General features: G+C 40.0%; 1 protein-coding gene across 8 annotated transcripts in view; it reads left to right on the forward strand.

The window, feature by feature from the left end:
• LOC144532002 (mitogen-activated protein kinase kinase kinase kinase 3-like) overlaps nt 1-14,931 on the forward strand; it is a 49,505-nt gene that overhangs the window by 7,395 nt on the left and 27,179 nt on the right. For all 8 annotated transcript variants that reach the window (XM_078272443.1, XM_078272445.1, XM_078272444.1 and 5 more), the window contains exons 2-8: nt 11,745-11,802; nt 12,019-12,109; nt 12,366-12,430; nt 12,575-12,630; nt 13,339-13,386; nt 14,392-14,434; nt 14,727-14,799. In XM_078272443.1, coding sequence (XP_078128569.1) covers nt 11,745-11,802; nt 12,019-12,109; nt 12,366-12,430; nt 12,575-12,630; nt 13,339-13,386; nt 14,392-14,434; nt 14,727-14,799 — 434 coding nt within the window. The remainder of the gene's footprint in view (nt 1-11,744; nt 11,803-12,018; nt 12,110-12,365; nt 12,431-12,574; nt 12,631-13,338; nt 13,387-14,391; nt 14,435-14,726; nt 14,800-14,931) is intronic.

A 14,931-nucleotide genomic window follows, 5' to 3' on the forward strand; every position in this document is an offset into this window, starting at 1 on the left:
CTCTCTGCAGGGTGGGTCAACACAATAGAAATAATGGTGTGACAAGTGAAGAAGTCTGTGGGACGTCCCCTGCAAACACACATAATTTATAAAACATCCCCTCAGTAGGTTGTACTCTCTTTAAATAGAGGAGCTGCTACTGTCAATCAGTGGGTCTGACTCATTTAATCTCACAAATGAATTCCTCTTTCAACAAGGCTGTATTTTAATTAATCAATCGAGGTACAATCCAGTGAAATGTAATCCCATTAGCTCCTTCAAGTTGTGCATGATTCACTATAAAGCAGACTGGGGGGTGTAATAAAGGCTTGTGTGAAAACAAAGGTACGGCCACTAATTAATATGGATTTAGTATGAATTATTTTGCATTACCATGACAAACTAGAGTAAACGTAAAGCAGCTGCCTCATCTCTAAGTTACCAGAAAGGGATTAAGTCTTTGAGGCTTGTTTTGAGCACCTTGGTGTTCATACCGCTGCCAGGGCTACAACTCTGCTGCTGAACAGGTTGAAAATCTTGGCACCATGTTAGCACAAGTGTCAAATCCTATTTTGAGATTGTGTGCTCATGTGATGGAGTTGGGAGTGCTCAAACATGGCTTGGACTAAATAATTGTTTAATACCAGCTGAATGCCTCTGAGGAAACATTCACATGAACAATCAAAGGTGGCAGGAATGTTTATGTCTGACTATTGTTGCTTGAGTTTTTCCTCTGACTCCTCTAAAACTACAACTAGACACACTGCACATGCATTCATACACACACACACTATTTGGGTAGGTCAATGTAGTAGGAATGTGTGAAGTGTGTGGTATGTGACTTCACAGGCCGGCACCAAATGTGAACGCCATTGGTGCGGAGGGAGAATCGGTCACATTTGTCTCCTTAAACATGTAACTTTGGTAGAACTTCAGAGTTGTCAGTAGTAATGGGCGATAGAAACAATATGCAATAGAAACGATACAAAATTGGCCTACGATAGAGGTTTTAATTATATTGTACTATAATGCATGTTGATGTCGCAATCTACCCGCGAAATTTAGAGCCACGAGCTGCAACTGGCTGCAAAGCAACAAAATAATTTTCGTTGCCTAATACTGAAAGTATTTTCAGTACAGTGTCTGTTCTTTAACTAAAAATACATCCGTTTTTCCTGTTCTCTGCATCTTGGGTGGCATTTAAGAACCAAGGATTTAAATTAACTAAGTGTAGTGCCTTTTAGAATGGTTTGCACTAAAGAAAAGAACCCCATTACTTTAAGCTTTTTCTTCTTTTAAAGTCTCTGCAACTAGTGTACTTGAATTTTATTTATCTGCAACATCATGTTGTATAATTACAGTTTTGCACAATGAATGTTCTCAAAACTACATACTAGGTTTCTTTCTTTAAAAAAATACATTTAGCAGTTTGGCTTTCCTTAGGGTCTATGTAACCTGTTCTGAAATGGTTTATTATAATTTATATATCGTGAAGGCTGCAATGTATATCGCAATATATGGATTTTAGGCCATATCGCCCATCCCTAGTTGTTAGTTTTAAAACACCAATCGCAACCTTGTTACAAGAATGTTATGTGACATAAGTATTTGAAACTAGTAGGGTGATGAGTTCAAGTTGTTTCAAAACTACTGCATAAAGAAATAAATTCATAAATAAACTGCATTGTAGATCGGTGATTTTGTGCCTCTGTCATTGATTTCACTAGTTTGCAGTGCCGCTCCACTTTAGTGATTTCCTTTCAGCCCAGCTGAGTTGTATTGGTAACTAATGTCAATGTATTGCTATTGGTAGAGCTCATCACTTGCTTTATAAAGAAAGATTTCAATATGAATGCTGGATTGAATGACTCTTCTGGGTAGATGAATACTTGCGTGCGTGTGCGCATTAATGCGTGTTTTGCTTGAGTGGGTGGTTATTTTGTTGAAAGACAGGTGTGCTAATTAAAAACACTTTAGTGCATGTCGCCTCACCTGTTCCCCTCCGGGGGCCACGTGTTGATAATGGTTTAGCTGGTAAGACTAAGCTTTCTGGGGAAACAAGCTGCAGAGTTGGGCCTTCACCATTTTTGCCATACAAATGATTTCTAAAGAATCATGCTTTAAACTCAATATACTACTCAAAGGATGCTTTTTGCATGTGCGTGATAGCCACCAATTGTTGACCCCTTGGCTCCTAGGAAGGAATGATACGATGACGGCGTTAAAAAAAGAAGAAGCTTTACTTTGAATAGGAGACCTGGGCGGTGTGCTCATTTGGCTGATTGTGTATGTATAAATCTATTTCAAAATGTTTCAAAAATGATGGAAACTAATGGCGTTTTTCCATTACGTGGTACCTGCTCTACTCGCCTAGACACCCTGTGCGTCCGTTTTCCATTGCAGATTTTAGTACCGCCTCAGCGTGGCTGGTCGTCTTATATGCCGGCTTGACGCACGCACCAGCGCACAAGTATAAACATCAGGCCACTTGAGCTTGTTTTACAGTTCTGTGGAGGCTCCACGCAGAGCTTTCGCCGTAGCCTATGTAAGTGGCCTGATGTTTATACTGTATATACGCTGGTGCGCGCGTCGAGCCGGCCGTGTGTGTGTGTGTACGTAGGCTATGGCGAAAGCTCTGCCTGGAGCCTCCGCAGAAGTGTAAAACAAGCGGCGCCGCAGTAAACTGCCGTGACCTAACGCGACACACACACACACACAGAACGTGGAAGGTGTGTCGTTGTTGCCACAGCCAGAAGACACATTTAGTTTCAAATGAAGCTGGAGGCAGCAAAAAAAAAAACACAGCTGGCTAATCTATTTAAAAATAGCGGGTTTGTTCAGGACACCCCCCCTGTCGCTTTCACGTCACCTTTTGGTATCGGCTCAGCTCGCTTGGAACCTCGACTGAGCTGGTACTAAAAAAAGTACCTGTTGGCAGGTACCAGGTACTTTTTTTCGTAATGGAAAACCAAAAAAGGCGAGTAGAGTCGAGGTGAGTCGAGCAGGTACCATGTAATGGAAAAGCGCCATAAGTGTTTTGTCTTTAGCTTGGTGTCAGTGTATTTTGAAGGTGTTTATAAGCTTTAGAAGTTTGTTAACCAACAGATAAGGTGATAATATTTTATCTGAAGTACCCGACAGTAGTAATGTGAACATTGGAAATGCATGTCACTATGTAATGTCAATAAGCAATAAAACAAGCAAAATGCAATTGCTGCCTGGCCTGATACTGTACATTGGTTATCTTAAAGCCCAGAGAAGCATGGTTGTGATCGAATGGTCACCTGTTTGAAACCGCAAATCTTTCGGAAAAATCTTGTCAGAGGGAGTGAATGAACAACTACTGCAGAAGTTATTGCCCCAGGCCTTCCTTAACACCCTGACTCACTGTAATGGAGCTGCTCGGTGGCTTTCAGTAGAAGGCTCTGGCTGCTCCTGTATATGTGTGTGAGTGTCAGAAATTGTTAGAAGAAAAACAGTAAGCGTGAGATTGTGATCTGAACGGAAAGTTCAGCAGGCAAGTTTTCCAAGTTGTCCTAAATAACGTATGAGACCATGAGAGGAGAGGAGGTGGCCTGGATGAGAGAGCCACCTATTAGGGCTGCACCATATGTGAAAAATATGCAATAACGTTGTTGAATATAGCGATAACAATATTACTGGCAATTAATAAACAGATATTAAAGTGTACTCAGTTCCGCCTTTCTGCTGCTTTCAGTATTCTGCTAAAATACAACAAACTGCTTGTTGAATTATAAACAAACGAAAGGAAATCATTTCCAACATTCTTTTATTCAGCAAATTGGACATTGAATTGAATATAAAAGGCACCACTAAAAAAGAATGACAGTTACATCTTTAAAGTGCAGTTTCCTACTGATATTTTCTGACAACTAACACAACATTTTTTCAGGTGTCTTTCGGGATATGTCGCAGCCTTTCACGATATGTTTATTGCGCCAGTTGATATCATGATGACAAGTTAAAAAAAAAAACTATATATTGTGCAGCCCTACCACCAGTGTGCTTTTTAAAATGTCTTTTATGTATATAAAATATTTTTTCTGTTTTTCCCCTTGTTTTTTTTTTGTTACCAAAAGGAAGTTTTTATAGGTTATCATAGGGTATTCTTATACATTTCTATACGAACTATGTAATACGTATAAAACAAAGTACATAGATTAGTGAAAAGTTTCTGTATCACAACAAAGACTAACTCATGTACATACAGAGTTAACCGTCTGTATAAAATAGAATGCTTATTGACAATATATCAGTCAATTTATTATGCACACTCCAATAAAACAAACAAGTCTGAAGAATTACATAACATTGAATCACAAAGGAACACAATTAAAATCAGTCCATCTAGCTGATATATTATACTATAGAATACTGTCACATAGGATTAAATATAAATACTACTGAAGTTTGTCAGAGCTGTAGGGAATTAACAATAGTTTTGTTAAGACGAAATGAAAAGGACTATCAATCAATCAAACTTTATTTCTATAGCACATTTCATACAAGTTAATGTAACACAACGTTTTTCGTACAAAAGCGACATGAAATAAAACTTTTCTCAATTAAACAGAGTAAAACATATACAAACATGTAAAGAACACACACACACAAACTAGAAAATTAGCATTGAACAGCGACAAACATTTTTATTTTTTTTATTCATAGACTTTTGTAAAAAGCAGGATTTTTAGCCTGTTTTTAAAAGTGTTCAGTGTGGAAGCCTCTCTCGGTTCCACTGGCAGGGTGTTCCATATCATTGGGGCATGGACACAGAAAGCTCTCGAGTTAAAGCAACACGAGAACTTTTCCCGCTTGGGTCCCCCTACAGGTTGTCTCGTTGGAACTACAGCTCGCGCTACCCGATCTGGCAAACTTGCATAATGTAATGGACAATTCTGCTTCCAACCTGTAGGGGGTCCGAAGCGGGAACAGTTCTCTAGTGTTACTTTAAAGCGAGGGATGGTTAAGAGGCCGCTGCCTGTGGATCTGACGGTTCTTGCTGGTTCATATCTAACGAGCGTGTCTAGCTGCATTGCCATTAAGAGCTTTATAATATAGGAGCAGAATCTTAAAATCAATTCCAGCCTTGACTGGGCGCCATTGTAAAAGTCTAAGGACAGGTGTAACGTGTTCAAACTTATGTGTTGCAGTCAGAACGCGCGCAGCCGCATTTTGAATTAATTGTAGTCGCTGCACAGCTGATTTCGGGACGCCGGTGAACAGACCGTTACAGTAATCTAATCTACTTGTTATAAATGCGCGAGTCAATATTTCAGAGTCTGCTTTTGACAGAAAGCCCCTTGATTTAGAAATCTTTTTAAGATGGTAGAAAGCTGATTTTGTGACTTGATTGCTAAAGGATACAACCTTTTAGAATAAAATCAAATGGCGCACCCTTGTATGTTCTTACAGAAGTTGCAGGATTACATCTCAAGCTGAGTGGGCTGATTAGCATGGTGAGCTGCTATTGCTTAGGCAGTTCTTGTTTGTTTTTCGTGGTCAGAGAGGAGAGAGTGAAATGCCACACTGATCCTCCACTGAGCTGGCCATATGCTGAGGATATGACGCACGCACACACACACACACACACACACACACACATATATATATACACACACACACACACACACACACACGCACGCAACCTAATGGAGGTGTTAATGATGGATATTAGCTAAGTTTCTTCATTACTGCGTTGTACTGTAGAAGCCCTCATAAGGCCATTGCTGATCTGGCAATACAATACATGGCCTTGCTTTGAGGGAAACTGTACATTTCTTCATTTGTTGGTCCCTTTTTTGAGTTAATTCTTATTAGGTCAAATTTCCCATGTAGGGCAGGGTATCACACCTAAACACACATATATATATTTTTTTTATTTTTTTTAATCTTTTATTTAGTCAATTTATTGAACATGTTAAAAAAAAAAAATACAAAGTAAAACATTTGCTTATAATAAATAATTCTTCAACAAACGGCAATTTTTGTTCAATTATTGTTGAGAACTTTTCTAGTCCTACCCCCTCTTAATTTTCATTATTCATAATAGAAATTTAATTTGCATCCATCAGTGTCCATGTTTAACTCAATCGGCTTGAACAAATCAACTCTTTTAGACAAAAACAAGAACAAAATAATCTGGACAGATGAACCCAAAAAAACATTAAGAAATAACCACACAAGAAATCACTGGTCCAGCCATTTCATATTTTTTAAGTTGGGATAAATTGTTACATTTTCTTTTCCTTGTTTTTGGGTACCGAACAAAAATGCGTCCATAACACAGTTAAGTACCGGAAGTTGGCATGAAATGTTTGCTCACATTGACACATTGATGTTTTATTTATTTTTTCCTTTCAGATGTGACGTTTTCTTATTTAAATCATACTTTTTGACTATTTTCACTTAATGTACAACTGAGAATGTTGGACTCTTTTGTTAAATAAAAAATTATAGTCCTCGAAGTATCAGCATTTCTTTAAAGTATACCGAGCTCTATTCCCAAGTACATACAGCGCATCCCTAATTACTCCCCCCCCCCTGGCCTGTGTCACTATCACACCCAGTAATCTGTGCCTCAACATGTAACAGTCAGGCTCCCAAGCTGTGTTAATGTACTGGTGATATCATCAGTCATACATTTACACGACATTTAAGCTGTTAGGTTTGGAGTTCTCACCCAGAATAAATTAAAATGAGCAGATAAACTTTGCTTTTTGTTTTTCCAACCATTGAATATAACTAATAACAAACAGCTTTCTATTCAGTGGTTCCTTTGTTTGCTCATTTATAAGATAATTGCTTATTCAGTCATTGCGCAATCACTGAATGGATTTTTCTGAAATGTCAGGGAATGATGGATTGTGTTGTGGCATTTTTGTGTTGTGGCATTTTCAATATTACACCGAAAAGCCCACTTATTTGTACAAGAACACTAATTGGATTTGATGGACTGGAACATTTTAGGAATCCCACTGATTGGCACAAATGTTGAGTTTGATTAAGCATGAATGTTTGTGAGAATGTTTCGTACTAGTTGTTTCTGATTAGCATAGATGAGCGCAGCACCATGTTTGTTTGCTAGTTAGTTGGTGATCAAACCTAAAACCTCTCGGACGGTCACAGCAGCCAGCCAGTCGAGTCGAGTCAGGCCAACAGTGGCACTGAGCGCTATGAGTCATCTCTGGTCTGTCTGCTGACTGAAGACACACTGTCTCTGCTCTCCACTCGGCTTCTTTTATCTTTGCATCTCTTTGTATCTCCTCCCTCCCGCCACAGCTTTTAGGGCTGTGCAATTAATCAAAATGTAACCGTGATTATGATTTCGACTCCCAATGATCACAAAAACAGAATAATCGAGAGAAACAATTATTTAGCTCATTACATTTTGCAAGTAAACTCTTATTTTCTCTTGTGTTCTGAATGAAAAAATAAAAATTTTCCTTAAATAGGAAAAGTATTAAGGTAAATTTCACAGTTGTATGTTTTTACTGTTGATTTATTTAACTTTTTCCACTGTTTTTTAAGTTCAATAATTGCAACATCTTTCCAGAACTCAACAAGTAATCGTGTTAAATTATCGTGATTTGTGACCGAAATAATCGTGATTATATTTTTTTCCATAATCAAGCAGCCCTAACAGCTTTACTTTTGTGTGGGTAGGTCTCTTGTAATTCCTCCTTTTGCCTCTAGTATTTTATCATTTTATCTTTCCAAATTAAATCTTTGCCTCCCTGTTAGACTAAACAAAACAAAAATCTGTTATTGTCTTTAATATAACTGGTTAATTTGGGTAGTACAGTTGTTTTTACCGTGGTTGTCCTTGAGTTCTTTGTTTTATTTTATCCTCTCATCGCTATTGTGTTTCTGCAGTCCTCTGCAGTACTCCACTGCCTTGTTGGTGAAATTTGAGTTTCTGTTGGTGCCACTTTTTCCCCCTTAAGCCATGGTGGCTATCACTGCTCATGCTGACTATGCAGTTCCGTTTGCATATTATGCATCACTGTATCACAGAAAACTTAAATGGAATTTGACATAATTTGTCAAAATCTCTCATGTTGATACTATAATAGGGTAGGAACATTGATTAAGCCAGTGCTGCAAGTCTTCCTTTAATTATAGCTTAACTTTTTCCTTCTATTGTGCAGCACTTTTAAGTATTTTTTCTGTCATTTATTTTGTATTACACAGGGCTCAAGGCTAACTTTTGAAAGTGGTTGCCGGCTTGGCAACCAGGCATCAGCTTTTGGTTGCCGAAATTGACAATACGGTTGCCATGTTTTATACTGCCTATATTTAGAGCAATTAATTTCTTATGTAACTATTAGAGTTTAGATTCTCTGCCCGAGCGGGCCGTTATTTTCCGCCATTATCCTCGGGCCGGGCCCTTGATCAAGCATTTGTGTTTTTTTTAATCATTACTTTATTAGCCTAATTGGGTGCGGAGAAAGCTATGCCATAATCAGAAATATTATCTATATAGGCTATATTTAGGCCAAAGTAACAAATGTGTCCAAAAGGTTGGACTACAGTTACAAAATGCAACACGTGTCATGCGTGGAGTCTCCTCCTCTCGCACACATCACACCGGGGCTGCTGGGCTGTATGGTGGAGCTTAAGTGCAACATGGAGCTTGAGGATGTAAAGAAAAAAAGAAAAACAGGAGAATTACCTTTTGAGCAAGTTTGGAGGAAAGTCGGAGGTATGGAACCATTTTAAACAAGTCGTGGGCAGTGACAACAAATGTGTCGGCTTTGTCGAGTGCATTAGGCTAAGTGCGGCACGCTACTCTATGACAGCAAATAAAACGGGGACTTGGATGATGAACAGACACATGAAGCAGGCTCGCCGTGGCAGAAAAGATGATTGTCAGCCTTCAACAGTGCTAGTTTGTGTCTTTTAGCTCATAGCTTTAGCGGTAGACTGTTGGAATCCTCTACAGTGAAATACAGTCACACTTTTACACCGTTTAACTGTCAGCATTTTAACCGTGTTTAATCCAGTTACTACTGTAGCTAATGGTAGGCTAACGTTACCTGCTATGTAACGTGTTACTAGTGTTAACTAGAGTGACCTGCAGCGATGTTTCTGTTGTCTCTAACGTGGGTTTCAGAGCATCAGAGAGCAGCGCAGACATTTGGCTAGCTAAGTGGCACCGAAATCCGCGTTGCTATTTGGTCCGGTAGATACCGCATCGGTGGCATATTAGCACCGGATTATAACGTGCCGTTAACATGAACAGAAAATTGTAGCCTAACAAAAGGTCCAGGACAGGACAGCCCGTTCTCACTCCGAACTCATAAATACGGAAGTTTGGGCAGTGGCTCTCAGTGTCAGATACGACGAAAAAAGCGCCCTTCAGCGTGTGTGTAGAACGCACCAGGGAGAGCAGCAGCTACACGGCATTTGAAGATGACGTAGCATTAAGAGCGACTACGGTAGCGAGTAGTATGACAATCTGCATAGGGAGGTTGGTTGGGGTGGTGGATGGGTCAAATAACACAGGACCTTCACCCAGGAGACCGGGGATCATGTCCCGCGTGTCACGTTTCCTAAACCCAACCGTCCCGTTCTTCTTTTCCTGAACACAACCGTCCCGTTCCTCTTTTCCTGAACCCAACCGTCCCGTTCCTCTTTTCCTGAACCCAACCGTCCCGTTCCTCTTTTCCTGAACCCAACCGTCCCGTTCCTCTTTTCCTGAACCCAACCGTCCCGTTCTTCTTTTCCTGAACCCAACCGTCCCGTTCTTCTTTTCCTGAACCCAACCATCCCGTTCTTCTTTTCCTAAACCCAACCGCCCCGTTCTTGTCCAGCGTGTCATGGAAACGTAAGTCCACCCACAACCTTTTACTTAACCTAACTGCGTCAAATGTGACGCCAATAGTCCCGACCAAGCACATTTAGATAAAGCGTGTTTAGATATGACGCTAAAGGAGACTTTTAGCGTCAATAACAACGCCAAAGGCACCTGACCAAGCATCTGTATTTTACGTGATGGGAGTGAGAATGTGTTGACCAGGACATTACATGTACAGTACCAGTCAAACGTTTGGAGACACTTTCCCGAATGACTGATACTGCACATAGTCTTCTTAAACTTCAAGGACTCTGGGATGAGAGCCCCCAGCACTTTTTAGTATAAGTAGTGTAGTCTTGGAGATCAGTTCCGTTAGGACAAACAACTGAGAATAGAGAACAGAGCATTTCTCATTTTTAGTATATTGTAATTTGTAAATGTAAACCTGAAACATTGCTGAAAAGTCTTGATTTGAAAGAACATTTCTGGATTGGGCTTGATGGATGTTCTTATAAACAGAAAGTTTACCCTGCATTATGTGACACCGTCCCAATAAAGTGAACACACCAGAATGTAAAATGTCATGTTTTTTCTCTCGAATGTTGTATAAATATGCAAGTGAGGCTGCAGCCAAGATCCGGGTAGGTAGGGGTGTTTTTTGTTTCTGTCGGTCTCTGCATTGAGACTAGAAGCGTTCGAGACATGACACATTACTCCCAGGCTGTTGGTGATATTAAAGTTCTTGTTTTGTCTCTCATGTTGAAACATTCTGGTTTTATCAGTTAACCTAAAACGTCTCTTTCTCTGTCTCACTCGCTCACTCACTCACACACACACACACACACACATACACACATACTTTTGCAATGTCATACAGTCATACTTGCACATTCTTGGCCTGAGAGAAGCAATTCATGTCTTCTCTGAAATCTTTTATTCATGAATATTTCACATAGAATTCCTCTCCTGCCTCAATAGCTCTGCTGCTAAATGTAAACACAGCTGACTATTTATAGAAAACCAGCCTCAGCGTCCTGCAAAACCCCTGCTTTCTTTGACAAATGTCAGATTTTCAGGAATAGAGGAAAAACTGTCTTGATTTCCTGTTGAAGTCCATACATTCCTCTGTCACTTCGCCTTATGTGAGTGTGTGTGTGTTTTGAATGAGTTGTGAATGTGCTATGCATGAATTCTGGTGTATTTGCTAAACTGTCTGCAAACAACATCACACATCGAATGATTAGTGGTCTGAGCATGTATGTAAGTCACGTAATTTTGCATCAGGGCCAAAATTGGATCACTGATAATATCTCAATTGTGTAAATTATATACGAATTTAATGAAAATTGCTGAAAAGCTTTTCTGATACAGAAATTCTGCATTTAATAGCAACCGAAGTGCATTAGTCGATATGATAAAGGGTGAGGCATTGTGTGTCTCACAAATGGATTATAGGTAATTATGCAACAGTTCTAAATGGGATTCAGCTGTCCTGAAATTTCTTTGCAGTATGAATTACACTTACCCATCATGCCTGCTGTTTCTCCCATGCACATGTCTCTATCATAGCTTTATGACCTCTACCGCAAGGGGCTGCATCGGTGGAGGATGTTGGTTAGAGGAAGGTTAGTTTGAGTAACAGATCCATGAGTTTGAAGGCTTAAGTGGACAGGAGTTTACAACTCTGTAAAAAGTTATCACAGCTGCAATAATTGTATCCTCCATGACCGTCGTCAACAGAAATACACTGTTCACGTTACAAAATAGGAATACGCGCGTGCACGTATCTGATTAATCAACACAGTGCGTTGCCGGATGGCCTCACATTGCGTTGTGGCAAAGGTTGAGCCAGGCTAACCTTTTTCCGGATTTTCTGATTCCTTAACATTATGTAAATGAAAAACCTGGCTTCTGTAATTCAATGACTTACTTTCTCTCTCTCTAGGCTCGTAATGTAAACACAGGAGAGCTGGCTGCTATCAAAGTCATTAAACTGGAACCAGGTGAGTTATTTCATCTTTCTTTGTATTTCCTTTATCTCCATTTTTGCTGCTTTATCTTCCTCTCTATCCCTATATAAACTTGTCTCCATTCTTCTTTTTTTCTCTCTCGTCATCTTTTTCCTTTAGCCTTTTTTCTTCATCAGACTCCTTTTCACTTCTTTTGCAAATAATATAGCCATATAATGTGTGTGTGTGTGTGTACACTTGTCACTCCAGGTGAGGACTTTGCTGTCGTCCAGCAAGAGATTATAATGATGAAGGACTGTAAACACTCCAACATCGTAGCCTATTTTGGCAGTTATCTCCGGTAAGTGTGTGTGCATGTGTGTGTTTCAGATGTACAATGTGCATGACATTGCAGCCTTTTACCGTAGCACACGTGTGCGTGCGTGCGTGCGTGCGTGTGTCAGAGAAAGAAAAAGAGAGATGAGCTGATATGTGTGAGAAAGTGAAGGACAGATGTGTAAGGGAAATTGTGTGTGTGTGTGTGTGTGTGTGTGTGTGTGTGTGTGTGTGTGTGTGTGTGAAGATTTACTGACAAGGTGTTCTCTGTGTGCGTGCAGGAGAGATAAGTTATGGATCAGTATGGAGTACTGTGGAGGAGGTTCTCTGCAGGATATCTATCACGGTAAGAACAACATGCACCTAAACAACGTTTTGATGTTGACACTGCTGTTTTACCCTTTCTCACTCTGTGATATCCATCTCTCTTTTTCTTTTCTTTTTCGCTCTCTCTCTCTCTGTCTGCCTCTCCCTTGTTTCACTCCTCCAGTAACCGGGCCTTTGTCAGAGTCACAGATAGCCTACATGTCACGGGAGACCCTGCAGGTAGCGTATACAGTGTGTTTTATGTCAGTGTAGTTATATTTTTGATCAGGAAAGGGGGAATAAACAAAGACACACATATTGGGGCATTGGTCCTCTGCTTAGCCGAAACTTCAATTTCTCTGTGAAATAATGAGAACATAGACACCAAAGTCATTAAAGAGCCCAACTGCTGATTGTCTCCAGCGCTTCATGCTAACACTTTAGCATTGACTCTGAAAGAGAGTTGGCTACTTGCTGTACATTCAGGAAGTCATAAAACTTTAATTTAAGATTTTTTTTATGTTTTATGGTCCCAAGATCAAATTTGTGTTCTACATTTTAAAATTCAAATAGTATCAATTTAAATAGAAACATAAGTTGGAAGTAAACAAACTTGACATACATTGAGACCAAACTGGAGTTATTCCCCAAAGCACCACAGCTGCATAAAGTTACAGAGGAAATACTGCAAAGTGTTAGCATTGTACACTGGAGCCAGTCATCTGTCAGAGACACGGCTGATATGTCGGTGCTGCCAACTGTATATTGAGCCAATCTCCTAAACATCTGATTTTCATTTAACCAACAGTTGTTTCTGGTAAGGAATATATAAATATCTCCTTTTACAGACATTTTAAAATGGAGCTCTAGTCTGTTTTTCAGTGCCCCGTTTCCTTTTTTTTTCTGCAAGTGGCAATAACACCAGCTGCTGTGTGATTCTGTTTACAGGGTTTATACTACCTACACAATAAAGGCAAAATGCACAGAGACATTAAGGTGAGTTTGGAGAAAAAACGGTATGGAATATGCATGTCAGCAAAACCTTAAATTATGAAGGCCTTTCCAAGTCACCTGTTAATCGTGACCTACTGTTTTGAAGGGTGTCATTCAGTACAATTGGCAACAGCCTCACAAATCGCCACACAATTGAATTAACACCTTTTCCTTTTAAGTGTATTAGATGACTTCAGATCATACTGCTGTTTCTGTTATTTTGTCCAACACATGTATGTGAAGTAGAGCCGTAATCAGGCCTTAAAAGTGCGGCCCGACAAGGCCCGAGCCCGACAAGTACATTTTGATTGACAGCTATTTAAAAGCCCGAACCCGTTTACAGCCCGACATTATTCAAATGTGCGCACGCACACAGCTCTTTTGCCTTTTGTGAAGAATGAGTCATTTATACAGTTTTGTAACATCATTTATTCATGACTAACGTAGGCTCAGACCTTGCTTTCTTTGCTGGTGCAACCAAAACGTAATCGCCAGAGGCCAGCCTCCGTTTCACCTCCTCGGCATCAATTTTCGCGCTAATCGAAACACATCAACTGACCGCCCATTTACCGCGCAACCCGGAGCATGAGCCCAGCCCGAGCCCTTGTAAAATGATAGAAATGAAGTCCGAACCCAGCATAGATCTTTAGCTCTAATGTGAAGTGAAGTGGTTCAATTCAATTCTGGCAATTCTGATAAAGCATTAATTATCATTAATGATAGGTGAAATAATATATATATTGTTTTTATCAAACAAAGAATATGGCACATACATTTAGTGATGTTGAAAATGAAAATTGATCCCCAAATTATTGTTGAGACAAAGCTGATGGTGTTTGTGTAGGGGGAAATGATTATTGAATCATAGCTGCAGGCTGCATTGATCAATGACAAACCACTTTGCAATAAACTTGCACTGCTGAATGCGCCTCTGAAGTTAATTTAAATTGACCTGAGGTGTGAGATCTTGTGTTGGATCCTGATGCGTGGCGTGTTTGTCTCTGACAGGGAGCCAACATCCTCCTGACAGACAACGGCTATGTTAAACTAGGTGAGTGGAACCCGCAAAGCATCTGCAAGTACCTTCTACTTCAAAAGACTGAATCTGAATGGCCTCATTTACTGACTTGGTTTCTTCCTCTCTCCTCTGTCTCTCTCCTGTACCCCCTTCGTATAATCATTTTTTTTCTTACTCCCCCACTTTTAAAAATGTGTTTCTCCCTCATCACATTCTTTCTCTTTCTCCCTTTTCATTTCTGTCACCCCTCCCCCCTCCTTTATTCTCATTCTTCCTTCTTATTCCCTTCCCCTCTTTTTCTCTCTTCTCCTTTTTCTCTCCATAGCTGACTTTGGTGTATCGGCCCAGATTACAGCAACCCTAGCCAAGAGGAAGTCGTTCATTGGAACGCCGTACTGGTTAGTAACTTGTGCTTGTTTTTCTCCATCAGCTCCCTTGATACTGCATATGGATATGCATGCAGGCAGAGCAAATGTATAGAATCTACATTTTTTTCTGCATCAATCAGTTGAGGAAAGTGTGGGAATTCA

This window comes from Sander vitreus, chromosome 17, assembly GCF_031162955.1.
Source record: "Sander vitreus isolate 19-12246 chromosome 17, sanVit1, whole genome shotgun sequence".
Lineage (NCBI taxonomy): Eukaryota > Metazoa > Chordata > Actinopteri > Perciformes > Percidae > Sander > Sander vitreus.